We start from the raw sequence: 25,698 nt of genomic DNA, 5'->3' as shown, positions 1-25,698 counted from the left end.
CTATTACTATAAATGATTTTACTGTTCCTTTCTAATTCGTGGTTAAGAGATGAAAAACATAGCTCACGCCTTTAATCTTAGGCAGGCAGAGATCTCTGTGAGTTCAAAGCCACCCTCGTCTACATGGTGAGAGTTACAGAACAGCACACTTAAGTACTTCTCAGTTCATATAATATACACATTTAAAAATAACCTGGGTGTGGTGGTGAACACCTTTCACCTAGCACTCAGAAGGCAGCAGCAGACAAATCTCTATGGGTTCAAAGCTAATCTCAGCTAGGTGGCAGGTTCCAGGACAGTCAGGAGTACACAATGAGATCCTATCTCAAAAAAAATTTTTTTTTAAATGGTGTTAAATGGTAATTTTCTTGTTTCAACTTAAAACAAACAAACAAACAAACAAACAAACAAACAAACAGGTCCACTATCTCCATCTTTCACATCCTATGTTCATGTTGTGATGTGTATGGAACAGAAGAGCTGGAGTTTCGGTAAAAATAAAAAAAGGGTGGAACGGTTCCCACGCATACCCTGGTGGTCTGACTCCCACTAGTTCAGGCTCCAGCAGGCCATTGGAACTAGTGCTGATTTATCTCAGAGGTCCCATGCTGTCCCCAAAGTACTCCCGACCCAGGCTGGTCCGCTGCCACGCCAGTTTCCGACAGAGACTGCTTATCTCGAGGCTCTCCTACTGTAGACTCTATTCTCATTCCCAGCATCCACTTCCTGGTCTCCGAGCGGCTACCCGCTTGTAACTCTCTGCTGCTGCTTTGTTTACATTCCTAACATCTGCCCCTAAATAGTTACGGAATAAACTCCCAATGAGCCATTTTTTTTTTTTTTTTGGTTCTTTTTTTCGGAGCTGGGGATCGAACCCAGGGCCTTACGCTTCCTAGGCAAGCGCTCTACCACTGAGCTAAATCCCCAGCCCCCAATGAGCCATTAAAATCAAGACTCAACAAACTGCAACCCAACAATCAGGTTTATAGGTTAAATTCTCAACCCACAATACATCCATCCACACAATTAACTCACAACCAATTGATAAGGTTGTAAACCGCCCACCTAGATAAGATAAATTCATCTGCAGAAATCCATCCCAACTACCTTGGCAATTCAAGACCACCCAGATCTAGGTCATCTTTCTCTGTCTCCATCTTCCTTCTCCCTCCTTCTCCCTCTCTACCGCCTTACAAGAGCTTTGTCCCTGCCTCATTTTTTTATGAGCTTGAAGCAGTCGCACAGGAACATTGGACAGCTTTCTGACGGTAAGAAAATGCCTAGAGGGAGCCATCACCCACTCCTTCTTCAGTGTTGTGCAGAAGCCTGGATCCCATCTGTATGTGTGGCCAGGTTACATACACATCCTGTACAGCTTACACACAACACACACACATACAAACACATACACATACTGTAGCTCATGTAGTCAAAGCCTTCAGGGTCTGTGTGCTCTTACATGTATGCAGAGTACAACAAAGAAGTCGGGGAGGTCATGACCCATGTCTCCAGTGGCACACTGTGGACTCCTCATGCACACTCTTCCCTGGGAACAGGAAGATTGGCAATTAGCATCGAGGACCCAGAGTGCCTTCCAGGTCCTGGGCTTCAGAAATTCAAGACACCTGGAGTATCAGGAAAAGCAAGTACTGAGGATAGGACTTGGCCTAGGTAGGCCACAGAGTAATGATGACCGGTGTTCACAGTCTTGAAAGGGTAACCATCATTCCAAGTTGGCAATAGCTGAGTCTGGAAAGGAAAAACCAGCCAAACCTTGTGGATCTCTTGGGTGAGTTAAACTGGTTCTTGTGGTTTTTTTTTTTTTTTTTTTTTTTTGGTTCTTTTTTTTCGGAGCTGGGGACCGAACCCAGGGCCTTGCGCTTCCTAGGTAAGCGCTCTACCACTGAGCTAAATCCCCAGCCCCTCTTGTGGTTTTTTAAAGACAGGGTTTCTCTGTGTAGAGCCCTGGCTGTCCTGGAACTCACAGAGTTCCATCTGCCTCTGCCTCCTGAGTGCTGAGATTAAAGGTATGTGCCACCATGCCCATCTGATTCTTGTTTTGATTTTTTTTTTAGAGATTTGTTTATTTACTTTATGTATATGAGTACACTGTTGCTCTCTTAACACATACCAGAAAGGGGCATCGAATCCCACTACAGATGGCTGTGAACCACCATGTGGTTGCTGGGAATTGAACTCAGGACCTCTGGAAGAACATTCGCTGCTCTTAACCACTGAGCCATCTCTTTAGCCCTTGTTTTGGTTTTTAAAACATATTTTTCATTTTTATGTGTTATGCATGTATGCATGCCTACAGTGTTCTAGGCAGCCAGAAGACAGTGTTAGATTCCTTGGAGCTGGAGTTGTAGATGCTATGTAGAGCTATGTAGATGCTGGGAATTGAAATCAGGTCTTCTGCAAAATCAATTAACACTCTTAATTGCTGAACCATTTTTCCAGCCTCCTACCCCCTTTTTTTGAGACAGGGTCTCATTATCTTAAGCTGATCTCAAACTCACTATGGAGCTTGAATTTCTGATTCTTCTGCCCCCAACTCCCAATCCAGCTGGGATTGCAGGCATGGGATTGTGGATGGCTAGGTTGATTTTGCAGTGCTGGGGAAGGCAGAACTTCCTGTATGCTAGGCTGCTGGGCCAGAACTCAACCAACTGAGGTAGGGACACACATTTGTATATTTGCTTATTTAATTACCATACTGAGGTTTGAACCCAGGGTCTCATGAATGCTAGGCAAATGTACAAATAAGCTACAACCCCAGTTTTCTTTTAGATAGGGTTTTATACTATCTTACCTAAACTGGCCCCCACCACTTGGCTGTAGTTACTGACAGGATTATGAGATAGTTAATGTAATCAATTATGCAAATTGTCCTCCAAAGTGGCTACATCAACTTATAACAACGTACAAACCTGCTCAGAGCTCTGTCATTACAGTTAAAGTAGCAGAACACTTTTTCCCTAGAAACAAGGCAGACTCAGAAAGCCCAGAACTGGGCCTGGCCACGCCCGAGGATGCTGGCCCCGCCCCGCCCCGCCCCGCCCCCTTTCTCCACACTTCTATTGTTTTTTCCTTTTCCGCTCCCACTCCCGCCTCCAGGCGGCGGCTCCTTTCCCAGGGAGAGCAGCGCGAGGGGCAGGGCCCGATGTGTGACGTCACTGCCGGCTGGGCGCCATCTTGCTAGATTGCGACCAGCCTCGGACTCGGGGGTGGTAGTGGTGAGGGCGTGGGGAAGGGTGGGGTGTGGGGGCGAGGCGGCGACGAGGGCGGCGACACTCTCCTCCCCTCAGCTCCACGGCGTGGGACGGCGCGAACGTGGTTTTGGAGGGATGTCCGCCTTCTCTGAGGCGGCGCTGGAGAAGAAGCTGTCCGAGTTGAGCAACTCGCAGCAGAGCGTGCAGACCCTGTCCCTGTGGCTCATCCACCATCGCAAACACTCGCGGCCCATCGTCACGGTGTGGGAGCGGGAGCTACGCAAAGGTGAGCGGTCCCGCCGCGCATGTCCTACCTCGGGCTTCCCGGTCCTACCCCGCTCCTGGGTTCTTGGACCCAGGATCCTGCTCCAGGTTCCTCAGTCTTTCCCCAGGTGCCTAGCTTCCCCACCTCCAACTCCCCTTGAGCAGGCTTCCTGAGTTCAGCCCGGGCTCCTCAGTGTTCCCCAGGTTCCTGGTGATTCTATCCAGATTCCTTGGCTTCCCGCTCCGTCTCCCTGCGACCTCCCCTAGGTTCCGGGTAATGTTCCGGAGCCCCTTGATCCCGCGCCCTGCCCCAGGCTCCCCGTTTTACACGCCGGGCTCCTGGCATCTCGCGCCTCAGCCCGGCTTCCTGGATCCCGCGTTCTTTCCCGGGCTCCCGGCGTCTTGCCCTTGGCACTCAGTGAACCACCCGACTGTCGAGTCGTGCTCCTGGTGCTCGGCTTTTAGCCCTGGCTCTGCGCGTCCCTTCCGCGCTCCCCGCCACGGCTTGCTAGTACTGTCGAGGGGTCTGTGGGACCGGGGAGTGGTGTTCGCCTCTTCGTTCATCTGATGATGCGTCCCACAGAGCCGGTGCTTGGTCCGCAATGACAGACTAAAAGTATAAATAACCAAAAGTTCTATAATCTAACGTTGAGTCAGTATCGAGGTTTAGGCCTAGCATCTGGCAAGAGTCGGAAATTCACTCAGTCGGCGTTTTTCTCATCCTGTAGTTTTTCATGGAGGATAGGAGAAGGAAAAAGGTACATGGGGTTGGTTGTTGTGCCCTTTCTATGATAGATCAACTTGCTCGCCCTTTCTTGGCAGGAAAGAGAATCTTGGCTGGCATGTTTCTTTTAGCTTTTGGATTGTAAATTCCTTACCTGAAAATGACAGGAGTTAGTAACCCAAGGATCCTTTAGTTTAGAGTCCTTGTTTTACAAAATTTTAATAGTGATCCCCAAAGTGAAGTGAACTTTTTTGAACACGTCTTTCGATCACTGACAAACAAAAGAATTCAGTTCATCCGTGCTGAGAAACTATCTGTAAAGAGCTAGTTTGTGTTAGACACGCAGAACATAAGGAAGGTATTGGTGGCCTGGTGTGGTGGCACATGGGCTCAGAGCTCCAGGTCTTTCTGATCTACAAAGTGGGTTCCAGATCAGCCAGGGCTACATAGTGAGATCCTGTCTGTTTTCATTGGCTTAATCTGAATTGTATCTTAATTCTTATATCCTGGAATCGTGGCACTGTTCTTTATTGTTTCAGACATCTGCATGGATTTCCTATATAGTATGTCTGGGTTTTAACTTATTTTTATTACATTTAAAAGATAGTTTTATCTGTACGATTGTTTGCCTTAATATATGTGCTGTGTGCCAAGTGCACGTCTAGTCCAGAAGAGGGCGTTGAGGTTCCTAGAACTGGAGTTACAAGTAATTGTGGGCCTACTGATGTGAGTATTGGGAACTGAACTCCAAGTGCTTTTCTTGGCCATCTCTCCAGTCCCCTTCTTATTATACTGAGTGTTTGTATGTGCTTGGTGTTCTTACTTGGACATGGGTACTTGTGGAGGATAGATTGTCTCATGTGTTTGCTGTGGTTAAAAAGGTAACTTTTTGAAAAAAGAATTGAGCTACTGTTCACACTTTTGGTTTGATTACATGGATTGGTGTCCAGTGAGGGTTTCAGCTGAGGGATCAAAAGCTTTGAGAAACTAGTAGGGCTTAGGAAGTAGTTGTGAATTTTGAGAAGTCAAATTTCAAAGTCAGCGAAGGGTTTATGGTAGAGAGGGAAGCATTTATAAACACATGCAACCTACACAGAGCTGAGACAAGAAGAAAATCAATAGAAAAGTGACAATATTGTTTATACACTTCTTGCGTGAAGAAACCTGAAAAGGTCAGTGACAGTAATTAGAAAAAAATAGACTATTGATATCAATTGTTGATTAGTGTGGCAGTTAAAAAGTGTGATAAGCTAGGTGGGGTGAGAAACATTCACCACACTACTTGATTGGTGGAAGAGTTAAAGAGGTATACTTGCTTTAGAGATGAACTTGACCTAGTGAAGTTGAGTGTGTGTATGTGTGTGTGTGCGCGCACACGTGCATGTATTATGTATGTGTAAAATATATATAATATAGACATCATATATATTATATATATATGTCAGTGTTCTCTTACCAGGGATATATTCTGAAACAGAGTTCATGGGCACAGAATTGTGTGTTAAACCTTATCACAAAAATGGAAAAATCTTTTACTTTTGGGGATGTATACTCTGGGGGATTGAACCCAAGGTCTTGCACACCATATTGTTTTATTCATAACCAACATAAGCCCCAGTCTTAAAATATCGTCTGCAGTGATAGTCTCCTAGTCCACAATAAATAGTTAAATGATTGCCATTAGCATTGTGCTGTAAGAGATGAGCATGCTGACATTGATAAACAAAACTGTAGCAAGTGAAGAGGACACGTGGTCTGGGTCCTGTACGGTAAGGAGAGAAGACCATTGAGTTGTTCCCAGCCCTTAAAAAGGAGAAAGAGACATTCTTGTAGTTAGAAGATGGCCTTTAAATTGTGACATTCACGAAAATTAGTGATGCCCAGCAAGGTTTTTGGTTTTGTTTTTAATCAGTGACCTAGATATAGTTGTGTGCATTCTGGGCACCATCCAGTCAAGGCTAAGTATAGTCACGACCATGACAGTATTGATTTTTTTTTTTTAATGAATGGTTTTGTTGTTCTTTGGTCATTCTGTTGCACCATTCTTTAGAAAAAAATTTAAAATTTTTTGTGTGTTTGGGTACACATGTATGTTGTGTACCATTTGTGTGTCTGAGGAGGCCCAAAGAGGGTGTTGAAACCTGAAACTGGAGGAATAGATGGCTGTGAGCACTGTGAGTGCAACTCTGCGAGAGCAGAACGTGCTCATGACCACTGAGTCATATCCCAGCCCTATTGTGTAGTGTTTTTAATTACTAAATTTATATGTATGAGTGTTTCTTTCACTTGCATTTATATATGTGCACCATGTGCATGCAGTGCCCAAGGATGCCATAAGAGGCCGTCTCCTCTGATACTGAAGTTACAGATAGTTGTGAGCCACTTTGTAGGGTGCTACACTCCGGTTCTCTGCAACAATTGCTCTTAACTAGCGAACCATCTTTACAGCCCCCTATTGCATGGTTCTTGCCTGTGAGTTTTGTAGATGACAGTATGTTACAGTGTCAAAATCTTGAGCACTCCTGAGTATGTGAAACAGCATAACCGAATTAAGAAATTACCAGATCTTGAGTTAAACAGTCAGGTACAGACCAATTTGCCATTTAGAGAAGTTAGAAAATGAGCAGAATCTAGTGTTTACATATACCTCCAGTTACAGAGGATACATTTATCTCTGGTCACGTCATACTTACCTACAATTCCAACTTGGGAAGCTGAGGTAGGAAAATTAAAATTTCAAGTCCAGTCTGGCTGCATAAATAGACCTTGTCTCAAAACAGACAAGAACCTAAACTGTGAAAAGCAGTGATCGAGCACCGTATTCCAAGTTAGTTGCCATTACCCTGGCAGTGGTAACTAAGTAACTCACAGTGGGCTGGCTTAGTCTGCCTGCGTGTTCTTTCCTCAGCCTAGGGAAGGCTCACCTGAGTGCCCTTCCACTTCATCCAGTTTTGCTCATCAGCTCTAGGATCCTTACCTGCTGCAGCACGTGAGCATCCACAGGGAACGTTGCTCTGTTATTTCGTGTTGTAGGTGGGGAGTGGTGGTATGTTTGTATGAAGTGGATAATGGGTTCCTTTAGGTTTTTCTGTTTCAATTTTTAGCTCAACCTGTTGTCTTGATGGAAGTCCTTACGTATTTGTTGAATTTGTATTCACAGATAATGCTTTAGATTTGCAAGAAGTGACATTATAAAAATAAGTATTGTGTATTATGTGTTCTGATTTGTTTGGTTTTAGAAACAGCATTTGCTTCAAAAAACAGCAATATATGTATATGTTTCTGAAGAGATTCTGTTATAAATTGATAATTATCTGTGTTGTGTGATAATGTTAATTGTTTGTATTTTGGAGTTAGAATTGAAAGTTTCCACTGTAGTTTTCATAGTTAAAAATAATTAATATTCTCATATGAACTATATCTTTGAAGATATTGTTGAGTTGTAGCTACAAAACTTTTTCCTCACTTTTATATTCCTTTTCAGGAATAAACTAATATAAAGTGATTTTGTAACATTTTTTGGGATGGGAAATTTAAATCATCAACCTGTAGGCTGATCAAGAAAAGCAGATCATGAAACATAAATATAAACACCATGTAGATATCACCCAGCTTCAACAGATAATCTTTACTGACACTTAAAACATGTTAGCCTGTTTTTTCCTTCATCTTTGTGTGTGTTTGGGTTTGCCATGGCACCCTTGTGAAGGTCAGAGGACAGTCTCTGGAAATCATCCACCATGGCTTATGGCTTGGTGGCAACATCTTTACCTGATGAGCCGTCTCTGCAGCCCCCAAATGCTAATTTTTTAACAAATATGCATATACACAGCCAGTATTTGTTGGTCATCTTTCCACTGCCTCCCGTTTTTCTTTGGCTCAGTATCAAAAGGTTGTTACAGGTCACTGTTACTTTCCTACTCTCTCTGTGGTTGTTACAGGTTACTGTTACTTTCCTACTCTCTCTGGTTGTTACAGGTCACTGTTACTTTCCTACTCTCTCTGTGGTTGTTACAGGTCACTGTTACTTTCCTACTCTCTCTGTGGTTGTTACAGGTCACTGTTACTTTCCTACTCTCTCTGTGGTTGTTGCAGGTCACTGTTACTTTCCTACTCTCTCTGTGGTTGTTACAGGTCACTGTTACTTTCCTACTCTCTCTGTGGTTGTTACAGGTCACTGTTACTTTCCTACTCTCTCTGTGGTTGTTACAGGTCACTGTTACTTTCCTACTCTCTCTGTGGCTCCTCTTACTGGTCTATTCAGATAAGCCACATTGCTTGCTCACGGTTTGTACCCTCTAGCTAGGGTCAGCATTTTCCAGGCTTCTTGGGTTGAGGATCCCTTTACTAGCACAAGTTATTTTAAATTTAAGATTTTGTTTTTTGCAACAATCTCAGGCAGTTTAGGCTGGCCCTAAATTCCTTAATTTCTTGCCTCTGACTCCCAAGGGCTGGGATTATAATCTTATAATTCCATGCTAGGTTTTCTTTCTTTTAGAGTGGGGTGTATATTTGTATTCACTACATTTGTTAAGTATTTAGAAATTACCAAATTGATTTCGTGTAACAAAGTGTTTTTGATGAAAGTGTGTTTTCTTAAAGAATGTCAGGCCGAGGAGTGGACACTCTGCGTTGTTGTTTGTGCTGTTATTTGTGCTGATGCAGGTGCAGTTCAGGGCCTCCTGGTGCGATGTGTGTGAGAAGAGGAGGACAAGATGGAGAGGAGTTTAGCATTATTGTAAAGGTAGTTCTGACCACATTAACCCCCAGGTTTTGAAGATCCCAAGGGACCCACAGACTATTTTCTAAGGAATATTTGTATTTCCTATAAACTGGTCGTTAGATAATGCAGAAGATGCATTGCTGTGCCTTAAGCAGACATGCTCCTTCTAAAATACCAATTCCTCTCTACTGAAATTCCCCTCTGCTTTGTAATATAATCTTTAGTTTTTTATTCCCTGTGACATGTACTTTTTCAAAATGGCGATTTTTGTTATTTCTGTTTCTGGTTATGGAAGTTAGCTTTAATTTCTAGTAAAAATAAGCATATGCTCTTACATTAAACAAACAAGTATAATTTTATAGGTTTAACAAAGTTAGGGGAAAGGACTTATAAAATGGCTCCGTAGATTAAGGTGTTGGCTACCAAGTCTGATGATTTGAGTTATATTTCTGCTACCTACATGGTGGACAGAATTGTCCTCTGACCTCCGCTTGAACACTGAAGAACACACATGCCCATGTAAGTACACGAATGCATAATGTATTATATAATAGTAAAGATTTCTTATGTGTGTTCGTGGGCGTGGATGTGAGTGTAACCTGTGTGTGTACATGTCACTGGCAGAGGTTGAGGACGATGCCCTTTCTCAGAAACCAGCCCCTTGTTTGAGATAGGCTGTCTCACCCGGGGCTCACTGAATAGGCCAAGCTGGCTAGCCAGTGTGCTCTAGGACTCTGCCTCCTGTAGCTTGGGTGCACTGCCTGACTTTCATGGTTCTGGGGATTGGATTCAGGTTACATACCAAGCATAAGCCATTTCCCCAGCCTTAATCTTTTTTTTAACAAATGAATTTTTCATTTGAAATGTACACTTTATTGGGTAAATTGTTGTGTGGTCTTCTTACTGGACTGAGAAGATCGAGCAGATCTAGTGCACAGCTGTCTCCATGAGGCTCACACGGCAGACAGAGAAGTGGGTTCTGCTGCTGAGTACTAACTGTGAGGGGCCTAGCTTAGTTTAGGACATCAGAGGACACTGAAGTTTGTTAGTGTGAGTAGACTTTGCTAGAAACTGTTTTGTTTTGTTTTTTAAAGATGTATTCATTTATTATCTATAAGTACACTGTAGCTGTCTTCAGACACACCAGAAGAGGGCATCAGATCTCTTTACAGATGGTTGTGAGCCACCATGTGGTTGCTGGGAATTGAACTCAGGACCCCTGGAAGAGCGGTCGGTGCTCTTAACTACTGAGCCATCTCTCCAGCCCCGCTAGAAACTGGTTTAAGCATACAGATTTTTACTATCGCTTTAAATGTTTGTTTTCTTTCATTGTCTTGCAGCAAATGCTTTGCCACTCTCTGTCTTCAGTCACTCTGGTCATCTGAATGTAGGCACTTGCCATTGACGTTTTCATGGGACATTTCCAGTTCATAATTTCTGCTTTGAAGGAAGGAAGGGAAACATGCATTTTATATGCGCCTTTCATGGGCTTCTCCACTGTGTGTCCCTTGCTGGTCTGTGTTCTTAGGCCACACTGGGATTTTCGTGGCTTTCAGGACATCGTCCACTTCAACTCCACACAATCATTCATTTATTCTTTTTTTAATCAGAATTAAACTGAAAAAAAATTGTGTTTTTGCAAGTTAAAAAAATGGTTTGTATTGTAGCAGTAGCACTTTGGTCCAGTTTAGGAACATAGCTGTGATTCAGAGACAGTTTAGTAAAGCTCAGCTTTTTGTGGCAGTTTTTGTGGTTTTATTTGAACACAACAGGCACACATGCCATCTCTTCATTCTCTTCGCTGTGTAGTCTGGCGTTTGGGATTGGTGACTCTGATGGCCAGCTGTGCTGCTCTTTCCATGATGGCTTTTCAGTTCTTGGAGGACACATTGTGAGCAGTCTCAGTCCAGTAAGATTTGTTGCACATCAGCTGCACTTTCACCTCCTTGACATTGTGCACCAGAAACTTCCAGAAGCCTCTAGGCAATGTGTGCTTGGTTTTTTTGTTACTCTGGTAACCCTTGACTCTTCTCTGCACCCTGTTGTCGATGCCTCTGGGTTTCTGCCAGTTTCACTTAATTTTCACATATCGGTCTGACTGGTGCCTGATGAACTTCTTGGTCCTCTTTTTGTTGATCTTGGGCTTCACCAGAGGCCGAAGGGCAGCCATGATGCCACACAACAGATGGCAGCCACCTCGAAGGCAATGTAGAGGAAGAAGGAAGGTGTGAATCTAGCTTTTGTTCCTAGGTTGTAGTTTAAATTTTTTCATTTCTTATTTATTTGTAGGTAGGTCTTCTGTAACTCTGCCTGGCCTTGAGTTACTTGCTCTGTAGCAGAGGATGATCATGAATTCTTGATCTTCCTGTCTCTATCTCCTACGAGCAATTTTATAGATTAGTCTTTAAAAAAATTTAATTTATTTGAGTAGTCAAGGACTGTATTTCAAACTACCAGATATACCCAGTTTTCTTAGAAGTATATTATATTATAAAGTATTGGTTTTGAGTTAATAGTCTTGCTGTAACATGGCTCTATCGTGTCTGTCTGTCTGTCTGTCTGTCTGTCTGTCTGTCTGTCTGTCTCACTTTTGGCGATACCTGACTTTTGGCAGTCTTATTGCCTCAGTCTTCAGAGTTTCTGGCACTCTGAAGATACAAGGTGTTATCTTTGTTTGTTTGTTTGTTTGTTTGTTTGAGACAAGGCCTCCCTACCTTTTTTTTTTTTTTTTTTAAAGATTTAAGTTTGAGTATTTTGCCTGCATATGTCTGTGTATCACATGAGTGCTTGGTGCCCATGAAGGTCAAGAGTGTGTTTGATCCCTGGAACTGGAGTTAATGAATTATTGTGAGGCCACCATGTGGGTGTTGGGAACGAATTCCTAGTCTTGCAAGAGCTTATGCTCTTATCCACTGAGACATTCGTCAAGCCCCTGGGCAGTGTTTTTCCCTGCTTTTCAACTTGAACAGGCACATCTGTCTGCTCATTGTGAGCCTGCAGACCACAGCCTTCAGAACACTGAGCACTCCTGACTCAGACTCGACTACATCTACAGTGTTGGCTTTGTTGTGTTTCTAGTTTGTCAGCTACAGCTTACCGTGTTTGCTAATCCCACGAGCTGATTGATTTCTCACAGTTAATGGCTGTGTCTTTCTCTGTATATCCTGAGTGTTACTCTGAGAGTTGTCTAAACAGATATTAGTCAGCTGATATGCTTACAGCTGATAGTTTAGATGATACTAGTTCTGCTGTATACCTTAACACACTCATAACTAGATGAATTTTTAGATTTTTTTTTTAAAGAAGTTATGAGCCAGGTGGTGGTGGCCCACACCTTTAATTCCAACATTTGCGAGTTAGAGGCAGGAGGATCTCTGAATTCAAGACTAGCCTGGTCTACTAGTTCCAGGACAGCCAGAGCTACATAGAGAAATCTTGTCTTGAAAAACAAAACAAAAACCAAATGACAACAACCTCCCCCAAAAATAATAATAAAAAAGGTGTATTCCTGTGGGTGCAGATCCCTGTGGAGGCCTGAAGAGGGCATTAGATCCCTGGTGCTGGGATTACAAGCCGTTGTGAGCAACCTAGTGTTGGTTCAGTAGTGAACCTGCGTCCTCGGTAAGAGCAGCAAGGGCTCTTAGTTTCTGAGCTTCTAGCCCCAAACTCAGTGATTTTCTTAATCATGGACCGGAATTTCTACCACCAGATGAGTAGATAAACAAATGTGATGTTTACGTTTACTGAAGAAATGGATTTCATTACATTCAGCCATGAAAAGGAAGAAAGTGCTGATGCATACAGCAGGATGGATGGGCCGTGTGCGCATCATGGAAAGTAAGAAGAAGCCTCACACAGAAGGCCACATGCTGTATAGTTCTGTTCATATGAAATACAAGATTAGAAGGATCGGGTGTGAGGGGAGGAAGGAAATGGGAATGTTGGGTCTTTGGAGAACTGAAAATGTATTGGAACTACCTAGAAGTGCTGGTTACATGTCTTAGAGTCTGATTGCTGTGATAGACATCATGACTACAGCAACTCTCATAAAAGAACACATTTAATTGGGTCAGGTTACAGAGGTTTAGTCCATTTGTCATGTGAAAAGCATGGTGGCATGTAGGTAGACACCGTGCTGTAGAGGGAGAGGAGAGTTCTACATCTGGATCCGCAGGCAACAGGAAGAGACAAATATGATTATTTTGTTAAGTGAGTTTTGCCTTAAAAAGAACACTACCACTTTTCACTTGAATGTGAGTGTCTTCCATGTTCTCTCTTTCCTGTTCCCCAGCCCATGCTCTGGTGACAGTTCCTCTCTGCAGTGTATAGCCTCCTTGTTTTGTTACCAGTTTCCTAAGTAGCATCCAAATGAAATCAGTTGTCCTCACACTTTCCATCTTTCCCTGTTGGGCACGAATCCGTAAACACATGCACTTTTGCTTTTTTTTTGCCAGGCATGTTGTACCAAAGTAGTGTGGAAGCAGGTGGAAGCTATAGTTTACTTCCTATCCCTGTGATAAAATACTCTTGGCACGTGTTACTAGAGTCCATGGTTTCAGAGGTCTCAGTCTATGATCAGTAGTTCTATTGCTTTTGGGCTCAACGTAAGGTAGAATATCAGGGCAAGGTGCATGTATGTAGTAGAGCAAAGTTCGGTTCATGGTGGCCAGGAAGAAACAGAAAGCGCATGTAAGTGACTGGCTAAGGACAAGGTGTCTTCTCCAAGCCCAACCTGGTTCATCTAAGTAGGCCTCACTTCCTGAGAACCCCACTGTTTCCCCAGCCTCTTAAATGTAAATCAGTGTACTGATCACCCCATGAGCTTAGCTCAAAGTCCAGAGATTTAGTGATGGGATCACCAGAATGCTTCAGGTAATCAGGAAGAAAAGAAGGCCAGGATGAAGCGTTCCACAGTAGTTATCCAGGTATTTTCCAGGCCTGTAGGCTTACTCAGAAGTTCTGCTGTGCAGGCCTTCATTAGTGCCAATGTCTCTGTTCCATAGAGGGTAGTGCCCATTCTTGTCTTAAAGATATTAATAAGGGACCTCCCAGATATCTCATTAGGTAAAGACACCGCCAAACCTGACAACCTGAGTTTGAGCTCCTGAACCCACATGATAGAAGGAGAAAATTGAGTCCTACAAGTTGTCCAAACCTGGGCTCTCTTTGCCTCACTTCTTGATTCAAACTTAAAATAAATAAAAAACTGTTCAGATCTCTTATTCCTGAGAGCCAAGGTAAATAGAGGAGAAGGGCTGGGAAGACACTATAGGAAAGGGATTGGAGGGATTGCCAAGTAAAATCTTGCTGGGTGGTGGTGGCGGTGGCGGCGGCTCACACCTTTAATCCGAGCACTGGAGAGGCAGAGGCAGGTGAATCTCTGAGTTCAAGGCCAGCCTGGTCTACAGAACTTGTTACAGGACAGCCAAGGCTACACAAAGCAACCCCCCAATAAAAGAAAGAAAATTAAGTTAGCCAAGTCAGTGACCCTTTAGAGGTATTCAACAATTATAAATAAAAAATAGCAATTATAAATTATAAATAAAAAGATAAAAGTAATACTAACTTTTGTGTTTGATTTCATATTTGCCCTTTTGAGTATTTTTTTTTTTAGGTTCTTTTTTTTTTTTTTTTTTTCGGAGCTGGGGACCGAACCCAGGACCTTGCGCTTCCTAGGTAAGCGCTCTACCACTGAGCTAAATCCCCAGCCCCCCTTTTGAGTATTATATCTTAGAACTTTTTTCATGTCCTGCCTATAGTTAGGTCTACTAGTGTTGACCTAACTTACCTTAGCTTTGGTAGCTTGAAAGGTTTTAGGTTCTCTTAACAGCTTTATAGGGCAGTCTTCGAGGAACTGGAGAGGTGAAGGGCACTGGCCATGCTTTCAGAGGACCTGGTTCAGTACTTAGCACCCCCAGGGCAGCTCACAAACTATCCAGTTCCGGGGGAGCTGCTGATGCTTCTGGCCTCTGGGTACCAGGTACCCAAGTGGTGCAGATATACAGGCAAGCAAACACCCATACACCAGGAACACAGAGTACATTCTTAAGGGTGTTTCAGAGTAAGACTGTGCCTTAACTCATGGTAATCCCACCGAAGCCTGTGTGCAGGCAGGAACAGCTGTTCCTACCCAGAACTGTTGGTTAATGGGACACCATACCTACCATCTTTCAGGACGTTGAGTGTCTCAGTCTTCTCGTGTCTGTTGTTTCTGATGAGAAACTGGCTTTTAGTCTCTTGTGGAGAAGAGAGTAACTTACTGCTATGTGTATCTCATGGTTGTCATTCTCTAGTTAGTTGTCTCTGTGTGAGCACCTCACTGTTGTCATTTCGCACTTAGTCTCTGTGAGTTCTTTTGAGTTCACTAAGATGAGGTTTGTAGATTCCCATGTCTGCTCAAGCTTTAGAAGCCATCTTCATTTTCAGCCATTACAGTAGTCCCACTTACCCACAGGGCAGATTTACCACCATGGCTCCCAAAGCACTGACTCCTGTGCTCAGTGCTTCCCCTTAAACAGATGCACAGAGACATTAATGGATTTTCCATCTCAGCAAAGCACATGTGTCATAACGTACATTTAAGATGTCGCAGTAGAGCCAGTGTAAGTCCTTAAAGCCTTGGGAGTAGTAGACGTCCTTACTATAAGCCACAGGAACTTGAGCACATGATTTTTTTTTTTTTCTTATTAGGTAGATATTACTAAGTGGAGGGCATCAATTTCCTATATCGTTATTATAGCATTTATATGTGTTATAACAAGTCAGGCTTGAATCTCTTTGTATTGAAAGACTGAGCCTTTTGTCCTTTTTTTTTTTTTCAACATAACAGCTCACTAGATATTTTATAGATATGTATTAAATGAATTATTGATTGGATCTCAGAGAATAAAATAAGTTGCACAGTATTTTGTTTTCTTCATTTTAAAAGTAAAGATCTCATAAGGAACTTGTGACCTCTTCAGATAATGAGTCCTTGCATAGTTCTAGATACTCATGACTGGTGCCTCCCTCATTGTTTCTTGGCCGCTCAAGCTAAAGAGTTTTCAGTTGGCTGGTGTGGTGGTGTGTGCTTTAAGCTCCAGTGGATCTGTTGCAGTTGAAGACCACCTTGCTGGACATTACGACAGCTTCTGGGCTGGCTACAGCTAGGACTTTCCTGTTGGATTGATTGTTTTCCGAGATGAGACTTCATTTTCACCAGTCATTTCCAGTGTGATGATCCTGACTCCTGTTCGCTTAGCTTTGTTTTGTGGAACCCCCATGCCTCCCTAGATTTTGAGCTCTGAGTCTGTTGGTGATCTGAGACATGCTTTCTGCAGTGTGCAGTCATGGTTTCAGTTTCCTTTCTTGGCACCGCTTCACCTGTGTCCCATGGATAGGAAATGTATTTTTAAACATATTTTCATGCTGATTTGCCTTTTTATGATGGCTATTTTAAGGCTTTTTGTCAGATACTTCTCACAGCTCCTTGGTGTTGGCATCTGTTGATACTGTGGTTTTCATTCTGTTTGAGAGCTTCTTGCCTTTAGTTGGAGAATAAAAAAACTAATCCTCTGCCAGCACTTGAGAAACACTACCACCCCAGGTTCAAAGGACAGTGAGAGCCTCCCAGAAAACAACAGATACCCCACCCCCCCAAAAAAGTTGATTCATATTTTGTTTTGTTTTGGAGACCTAGTTTTACTGTGTAGCCCCGGCTGTCCCTGAACTCACAGAGTTGCTTGCTAACTACACACACACACACACACACACACACACACACACACCCTCACACTCCACACACACACACACGCACCCTCACACTCCACACACACACACACACACACACACACACACACACCCTCACACTCCACACACACACACACACCCTCTCACACTCCACACACACACACACACACTCCACACACACACACACACTCCACACACACACACACACACACACACACACACCCTCTCACACTCCACACACACACACTCCACACACACACACACACACACACACACACACACACACACACACACACTGGGATTGAAGGTAAGCTTCACCACATCTGGCTTTGATTTATAGAGTTACTGCATGATATTATGAAACTTATTTTTGTTCAGTCTTGATTTAGATGGATTTTAGACAAGGCGTGTCCTAGGATGGAGGCATGGCTGCTGTTGGGGATCACCTAGTGGGGATTCACTAGGTCTTCACTGACTTCACAAGGACAATGGGAACGGGTGTGTTGCCCCTTACTGCTGGGCTTTAGGAGCGCAGGCTTTCTGCCTGGGATGCGTCTTACTAGGAATGGATGGGGTTGTCCATCCCACTTTGCCTTCTAATGCTGCTGTGACTGCTGTGGGACTCCAAGTTAGGGGCCTATGAAGGCAGAATTCTGGGTTTCCCATTTGACCTTTGCTTTGGAATACGGCTACAGGTTTGTTCTGTGGTATTTGGCAGGAGTATAACAGTTATTGGTTAAAAGTTTTTTGTCTTGGGACCTGGAGAACAGTAGTTCAGAACAATGGCTGTTCTTAGAGGGCTAATGCCATTCCAGGCACCTGCATGGTGGCTGTTTCAGGGGACCCAATTCCCTCCCTCCCTTCCTCCCTCTTTCCCTCTCTGTCTCTCTCTCTCTCCCCGCAAAATAAAACACCCCCCCCCCCCAATCATTAACCAGCTAGGCTGGCCTTGAACTGATGGTTCTCAGGGTCCAGGGTGCCATTGTAACAGCTGCTACATTCAGCCAGGCTAGTGTTTTCTGTCTCTGTCTGTCAGTACCAGATACTTTCTGGTGGTCATGCTGTGTTGGTACTCTCTAAAATTAAAACATTTAAGTTTATTATTATGTGTGTATGATTGGCAGGAAGGTGGGGGTCACGTGCTGTGGAGCACCAGTTGGAGTCAGAGGACAACTGTGGAGGTTCTCTCTTCCCACCTTCACACGGGTTTTGGGCATGGAACTCAGGTCATCAGGTTTGCACTGTTTAGCAGCAAGCACCTTGCTGTGCTCTGGCTGGTTATGTTAGTGTTTAATGATCCTAACTTAATGTGATGCCATGCTAGACACTAATTGTCACTTTCTGTTGTCCTGAAATTCTTGCTTTAAAACTTAGAATGGCAGGCTGGAGAGATGGCTCAGTGGTTCAGAGCACTGACTGCTCTTCCAGAGGTCCTGAGTTCAATTCCCAGCAACCACATGGTGGCTCACAATCATTTGTAATGGGATCTGGTGCCCTTTTCAGCTGTGTCTGAATAGAGCAACAATGCACTCATATACATAAAATTTAGAATAGCAAAGCAGTATGTAAAATTGCTTAATAAAAGTCCCTTGTAGAGCGGTCAGTATAGTGATCTCTGGATTAATTCGTAAATGCAGAGACATTGTGTGTGTGCATGTGTGTGCGTGTGTGCACACACACACATGCAAGGACAATATGATGGAATTTGTTTTCTTTTTCCACGTAGGTTCTGTAATTGAATTCCGGTTGTCAAGTTTAGTCAGCACTTTTACAGACTTAGCTATTTTGCTGACCCCAGGATCTTTTTAAAAACAAATTTAGAACTAATTCTAAAGATTATTGGGAAAAGAAGACTTGGGAGAAGAGCCTAGGTTCCCATTGTGAGTTTTCTAGGCAGACTGTAAACTCGTTTTACTCAAAACAGGGATGTCGCACAGGAGTTAGAAGACCACAGAATGGAACAGAACTGTGGCAAAGGAAGATGGAGGCCTGTGGTCACTCAGATCCTTGAGAACCAATAGAGTATCAACAAGTAGGCTTTATCCTACCCGATGCCATAGAGAAAGCCAATTCTGTGTGAACGAATCCCACTACTTCCTGATAGCCTATTATTCTAAACAGGCTTAAAGCTTGTGAATGTAGGAAATGCCAAATTTCAGTCTTAAGCAACAGCTCCAGAGAACATATCTAAAGCATGAAAAAGGATAATCTATTCATAAATGTAAATTAATAAGAAAAAGCAATTATCTTAGCTGAAACCAAGCAACATGATGTGAATGGAAAGTTCACTAAAGAGGGAATATAAATGTGTTAGGAACTCAGCCTCACTCTGTGTGTGGGGGGTGCACACCTTTAATTCCAGCAGTCAGGAGCCATGCAGGCAGATCTCTGAGTCTAGGACAGTTAAAGCTACTTAGAGAAACCTTGTCTACAAACTCAATAAACAAACAAAAACCTGTCACTTTTTGGAACCCTCACTAGTTTGGAATTACAGATAAAATACCGTTTGCTGCATAAATTGGCAAAGATGTTAACTGCTTGTTGGTTGTGTAGTGTGTTGTTACAGGGAGTGTGTCGTGGTGGACATGACAGCATCTGTTGAAATTTACTGTATACCTTTCAGTACACCATCCCTGCCTTCTAGAATCCATCATGTGTTAATGTTTGCTCAGATTTATGGGATAAAAGGTATAAATGATCTGAAGAAATGGAGGTTGTTGAAAAGTGATATTATCTGTTTTTCAGTACAGAAGGTACTATCTAAATGAAGTGTGTTAGCTTTTTTTTTTTAGTTATAGAATGGAGTTTATTCAGGGCATGAGGAGGGGAGTTAGGAGTGTAGTAGAGGTAGGAGGAGAGAGAAGTAGAGGCTGGCCATGAGCACGTGGAGGGGGAGGGGATGGGGAGAGAGGGGAAGCAGGAAGGGAGGAGCAAGATAGCAGGAGCGAGTTGGCTCTTTTTAAAGCATAATATATAGCATTTCATTTGTGTGAAAAGTCTATGTGTGTGTTGACTTCACACAGTGGTGAAAGGTACATGCACTGAGTTATTCATCCATGTTTGTCTGAATTGGGCATAGAGATGAGGACAGCTAACTAGCGCATTGCCTGTGATAAACTTTCAGAGTCTTACTGAAGGCCAGGTATAGTAGCACATACCTTTAAGTTAAGCAGTCAGGAGGCAGAGGCAAATGGATTTCTGTGAGTTTGAGGCCAGCCTGGTCTACACAACTCGTTCTTGGGTGGCCGGGACTACACAGACCCTGTCTCAAAAAAAAAAAAAGGGTAGTGGACCAATCATATACAAGCGTAAGGAATGGCCAGATGCTGCATGAACACCATTCAGTTTTCATTATCGTTCTTGTTTTTTTGAGACAGGCTCTCGTATATTCTGGGCTGCCTCCAACTCATTTTATAGTCACGCATGACCTTGAACATATGATTCTCCTGCTTCTAACCTCCCAAGTGCTGGGATCACAAGTGTACACCACTACTTCCTGGTTTATGCGGTTCTGGGATTGAAGCAAGGTTTGTGAATGTGTGCTAGGCAGTGTCTTCCAGCTGAGCGGTAGCTTCAGCTCTGGAGCCCAAATCTGGCTTCAGTATTAGTGACATTGAGTCTTCTCTATTTCATGCCTATGACGTCCTCATTTTGCTGCTTGATTCTTCCCTCTGGTTTAAAGCAAATATCAGATATAGAGCCATTTTATCCTAACACATCAGGATATATTTACCATACACTAAGACCTATATTGAACTTTTAATACTACCATAGGGTGCAATCATAACATTAGCCATAATTCTTTTTAAATTATCTGTGTGTGCTCGTTTGTGCCCCACTGAGCTATCATCATAATTATGAGCCCCATAACTGGTTATTTTCATCCTACACTCTATGTTTAGTATCAAGTCCCCTTAGATACATCTTGAATAATAATATTATAAAGTAGAATCTACACAGAATTTGGTTGACAGTTCTTCACTTTACCCTCCTCCTTTAACTTTGAGACAGGATTTCACCATGTAGCTTTGACTGACCTGGAACTTGCTGTGTAGATCAGGCAGGCTGATTTCAAACTAATAGAGATCTGCCTGCCTTGCCTCTTGAATGCTGGGTGTAAAGGTGTGCAATCACCATGCCTGGCATCCTTCCCCTCCTTTTGTTTGTGCATTGTTTTTTATTCCATGCAATTTATTTGCTGAAGAGATTGTGTCCTCTCATGTCTGTCTTCAGCTAGGCATGTTGGTGTCAACTTGTGGTTTCAGGATTCTGGAGACAGGCAGTAGAATGAGCCAAGTTCAAGGTCTAGCCGGTCTATATAAGGGCTCTGTTTAAGCTAGCTAGGGCTACATAGTGAGTGAGACTTTGCCTTAAAAAAATATAGCCCTCAGACTGATAGCATCAGTATCATCTGAGAACTGTGTGAAATGGGTATAGCATTGGGGCTCAAACTGCATTAGTAGCCTTTCTTATTAGTGCCACAGAATCCCTCACATTAACAATGTCTAAGGAGGAAAGGTTTGGCCCATGGCTTCACAGGTTTTGTCTGTGGTCCCTTGTTCCATTGTTTTGGCCCTTGGATGAGGCAGAGCATCATGTCAGTGAAAAGAATGCCTTTTCTTCTGTGTAAACATTGCCCCTCTAAAAAGCAAGGTAATTGATAGAGATGGTTACAGTGGGCAAGAACACAGGACGGAAACCTCAGCTCCAGTTTGGAACCTCCTCCTCTTGTCTAGCCCTTTGCAGTATTCTCAGTGGTTAGTTGTAACCTGCAACTATTGCAACACAGTATCTGAGATAGTCAACTGGGGCAAGAAAACTCCAAGCTTATGGCCTGTCTTGTCTTGTCAACACCCACAAACCAAAAGCAGAAATGGAGGACTGACTTATGGTTCAGTCCATGGTTAGTTGGCTCCTTTGGTTTTGGAACTGTGGAGAGGCAGCATTGTGGTGACTTTGAGGTGACAAAGCTGCTGTCAGGAAGCAGGGGGAGGGGCGTCCAGATTCAAGTACAGCTTTTAAGGGAATGTCTCCAGTGACCTTCATCCTTTGAGACCCCTGCCTTCTGAAGTTTCTTACTACCTTCCTTAGGACCACTGTTTCCACAATAGATAACAAATCTTCCCTGGTTGAGCTTTCCAGAAGGTGTATTGGTGTGCCCTGCCCACCATCCACTTGCTGAAACACTGTAAGCATTTTAAATACTATATTTTAATTTATTCATTTAATTATTTTCTTGTGTGCGATGTGTATGTAGGTTTGTGTGTGCCTGACTGCCAAGTCGTCTTTTCTTCCTAGTGCCTAGTGCAGTGCCCATGAATATGGTAAACACTAAATAATTACCTGAGCCAGTGAAGGAAGAAACGGCATGATCTCTTCATCATTTCATCATTTATAATTAATTCTTTGGCAAAATAAATTCATTCTGGAAATGTAATTAAATTACATTGTTGTGGTTTTTTGACACAGGTCTCTCCAGCTCAGTTTGGTCTCACACTTGCTGTTTACTGGACAGGTTTTGAGTTCCAGATCATCCTGCCTTCTGCCCCCAACAACCAGGGTTATAGGTCAGCATCACCACACTTGGCTTAATAGAGCTTTAAAAAAAAAAAAAAAACAATATCACTACATTTATTTACTGGGTATATTCTATCTGTGGAGGTCCATGGACAACATGGATCCTGGGGAATCAAACTCAGATAGTCAGGCTTGTCAACAATTGTCTTTACATGTTGATCTGTCCTGCAACCCAGTATAGTTTGTTTGTTGTTTTAGATTAGGTCTCATAATCTAAAATCTCATCACACACTGACCTTAAACTTGTGGTCCTCCCGCTTCATTCTTCTGAGTGTGGGATTACCAAGCATGACTGTGGCAAATCTTTCTTTGTAATCGACTTTCACTCCCTGTCGCTCGCGTGCGTGCGTGCGTGCCTTGATGTGCTGGTATACTGGCTCTAGGGAAAGAGTGTATACTTGTCCATATGATTTCCCTCGGGGAAGAGGGATGTCCAGAGGTAGTGCTGCATGACAGTGAGTGACACTTACTTTTACTGATGAAAATACAGCAAAACACAAGGCACAGTGGGTGTTGTGCTCATCATTGCTTTCGTGTTGGCCTGACTGTTAATGACAAGGAGGAATATGCATTTTAGTGTTGGGCTTCTAATCTGCCAGTGTGTAAGTAACTTGCAAAAATTCTTAACGCATGCACTGGGTAGGAAAGACTTTCTTTGTGTGTGCCAGTTATGATCCCTGGCACACAGCACACATCACATAAAAACTGCTTAATTTGAATAGAAGATATGGAAAGTAGGTATCTTTACGGAATCTTGTAACAGCAGAAGCATAGGGACCGACTAGGTCGGTTTCTTGGCCTTGGCTGATGATCTGCCACCCCAGAGTTTCTCTAGAGAATCAGGAATTTGAGACAAAAACCAGGTTTAATGCACGCTAAGCAAGTACTCGACTACTGAGTCACAACCCTAGTTTTTTTGTTTTGTGTTTTAGATTTTGACACAGGTCTTACTCTGCATCTTACTCTGGCTTTGAACTCTCAGTCTTTTTGCAGCTGCCTCCCAGGTGCCACTGCTACAAGCCTGTGTGAAAGTATTCATGGCTATTATGTTAAAAACTGTCTAAATTTATTTGTAAATAGTTTTTGCAATTTTCTCCTAGCATTCTCATTCTCTCCCTCCTCCCTCCCTCCCACCTTCCCTCTCTCTCTTCCTTTCTCCATCTTCCTTCCTCTTTCCCTCTCTTTTTTTCTCTCTCCTCTCTTTCTCTCTCACCTGGCCTCTCTCTCCTTCCCTCCCTTTGCCCTGAGACAGGTTTCTCTGTTTAACAGCCCCTAGCTGTTCTAGAACTAACTCAATTTGTAGACCAGACTGGCCTTGAACTCACAAAGATTTGCCTGTCTCTGCCTCTCAAGTGCTGGGATTAAATGTGTGCGCCATCCCATCTGGTTTTATGGGGAGTACTCAGAATTTCTCATATTTTAACCTTGGTTCCACAAGAGGAACAATTGAAAACCCTTGGTGTTGGGACCGTCCAGTCTAAGCCAGCCCCCGAGCTGCAGAGATGTACTTGTGCTGGCCTCCTCAGCACCACACTTGTCTGTTTAGAGATAGAACTTACTGTGTAGACAAGGATGGCCTGAAACCCCCCACATCCTCTGTTCTGCCTAGGAATTGGGGGAGTAAAGACCTCCATGCCTAACCTAGTTCATGAATCTGTGTAGTGACAGAACGAGGAAAGGTGTAAAATCACAATACTTTTCAAGTGCCTTGGTGAGTACATCCGGTAAACAACAGATGGTCGCAAAATAGGGAGAACCCGGCTACAGGCTTTTGGTGCTACCTGACAGCATTCTTAGCTCTTTTTTGGGGGAGGGGTTGGTTTTTCAAGAGAGGGTTTCTCTGACTGTACTAGAATGGGCTTTGTAGCAGGCTGGCTGGTCCTGAACTCAAGTAGATCTTCCTGCCTCTGGCTCCTGAGTGCTGAAACTAAAGGCATGTGTCATCACACCTAACTTCTCTTGGTTCTTTAATCTTTGGAAACTAGGGGATCTGTTCATACATTTCAAGGGATCCTTCTCTGCTAGTCACAGGACATTAGGTCTGGCACAGAGGTGGGCAAGGATGAGCAAGGGAGTTAAAGATAAATTGTCCTTAGACCCTGGGTCTACAACATTCTAACCTCTTTATAACACTCTTTTGCAGACAGCCCCCCCCCCGGGGGGGGGAATTCTTGTTCATAGTTATCCAATCAATTCTGTTCCCCCTTCCCCCCATGCATACCAAGTAAGTGTTCTTCCATAGAGCTCTATTCCCAGTCTGTAGAACTCTTCAACTTGTAAACCTAGAAATGTCTTGATAAAAATTAAACAAAATCCTCTGCTTCTGAACCTTAGTGTCAACACTAACTGGGAAAAACATACTGTGCCACAGCCATTGAAGTCTTGTGGCTTCCCTAGAAGGATGAGCATACCACAGACTATAGCAAGTAGAGGGATGTTTTGTCAAGATGGACTCAATGATACAAGGTCATGTAATCTAAAGAAGAAAAAGTCTAACCTTTGGTCATTTTGTCTCACTGATTAAATGGCAAATATTTATTGCATAAGGCAAATCAACATAATTAAGTGATATATCTTGCAGCCTGTTCTATATTTGTATTCTGCTTTTTCACAATGGTTTTGAGTCCCCTAATACATTTGACTCAGTGTTTAGACTCAGTCACCATCGTATTAAATAGCTACATTCAGTTCCTTTGTAAAGCTTAATGCATATAGACCTACGGAGGTGTAGTTTTGTGCATGTATGAGCATTTCTGTATATAAAGTATATTTAGCTTGGGAATGATGGTGAGACCAGAAATGAAGTAAGGAGACAGAGAGATCCATCACTGACCCCTTTAAGGATACTTTTATACACACACACACACACACACACACACACACACACACACACACACACACACGAGAGACTGACCTTGGAAGTGGTTGAGTAGCTACCCTGCAGAGTTAGCAGCAGTGATTTGATGACTTAGGAGTTGGAGCTGTTCGTGTGCTAAGAAAGTTTGGCTAAGTTAAATGAGGATGTTTTAGTATCTTAATTATTTTTCCTTTTCTAATTTTTTTAGCCAAACCCAACAGGAAGCTTACTTTTCTCTACTTGGCCAATGATGTCATTCAAAACAGCAAAAGGAAGGGGCCAGAGTTCACAAAAGATTTTGCACCAGTAATAGTGGAGGCATTCAAGCATGTTTCAAGGTAGGATCTTTTCTGTACATGAGGTAAGGTTTAGAATCAGCAGATAAACAGATTACGTTCTTTTAAAGGTTTCATACAGTATGTGATGGTTTTGCTTTCTGTGAGGAGTTAAGGTGCCACCAAGGGGGCATTTAGAGTGCTCGAATCTCAGCTTTCCTGTAAGAGACCAGAAGTCCTGCTACAGACTGCTGGGATGAACAACACTGAGAGAAAAAAGGAGGGAACTGAACTGAAAATGTATGCTTGTAGACCTCCATCTTATGTCACATATGCTG

The 25,698-nt window shown here is 43.1% G+C and overlaps 1 protein-coding gene and 1 pseudogene across 3 annotated transcripts in view; one reads left to right on the top strand and one right to left on the bottom strand.

Moving 5' to 3' along the window:
* The first annotated feature begins 3,197 nt into the window (after positions 1-3,197).
* The window catches only part of Rprd1a (regulation of nuclear pre-mRNA domain containing 1A), a 47,568-nt gene continuing 25,067 nt past the window's right edge, over positions 3,198-25,698 (top strand). For 2 of the 3 annotated variants that reach the window (XM_087592572.1, XM_087592573.1), the window contains exons 1-2: positions 3,201-3,498; positions 25,294-25,423. In XM_087592572.1, coding sequence (XP_087448698.1) covers positions 3,348-3,498; positions 25,294-25,423 — 281 coding nt within the window. In that variant the 5' untranslated portion in view covers positions 3,201-3,347. 3 annotated transcript variants of the gene reach the window in all.
* Rpl32-ps6 (ribosomal protein L32, pseudogene 6) lies at positions 10,794-11,093 on the bottom strand (annotated as a pseudogene).

Source organism: Rattus norvegicus, chromosome 18, assembly GCF_021556685.1.
Source record: "Rattus norvegicus strain SHRSP/BbbUtx chromosome 18, alternate assembly SHRSP_T2T, whole genome shotgun sequence".
In the NCBI taxonomy this organism is placed as follows: Eukaryota; Metazoa; Chordata; class Mammalia; order Rodentia; family Muridae; genus Rattus; species Rattus norvegicus.
The sequence above is the reverse complement of the archived record's forward strand: the minus strand, read 5'-3'. Positions and strand labels throughout refer to the sequence as shown.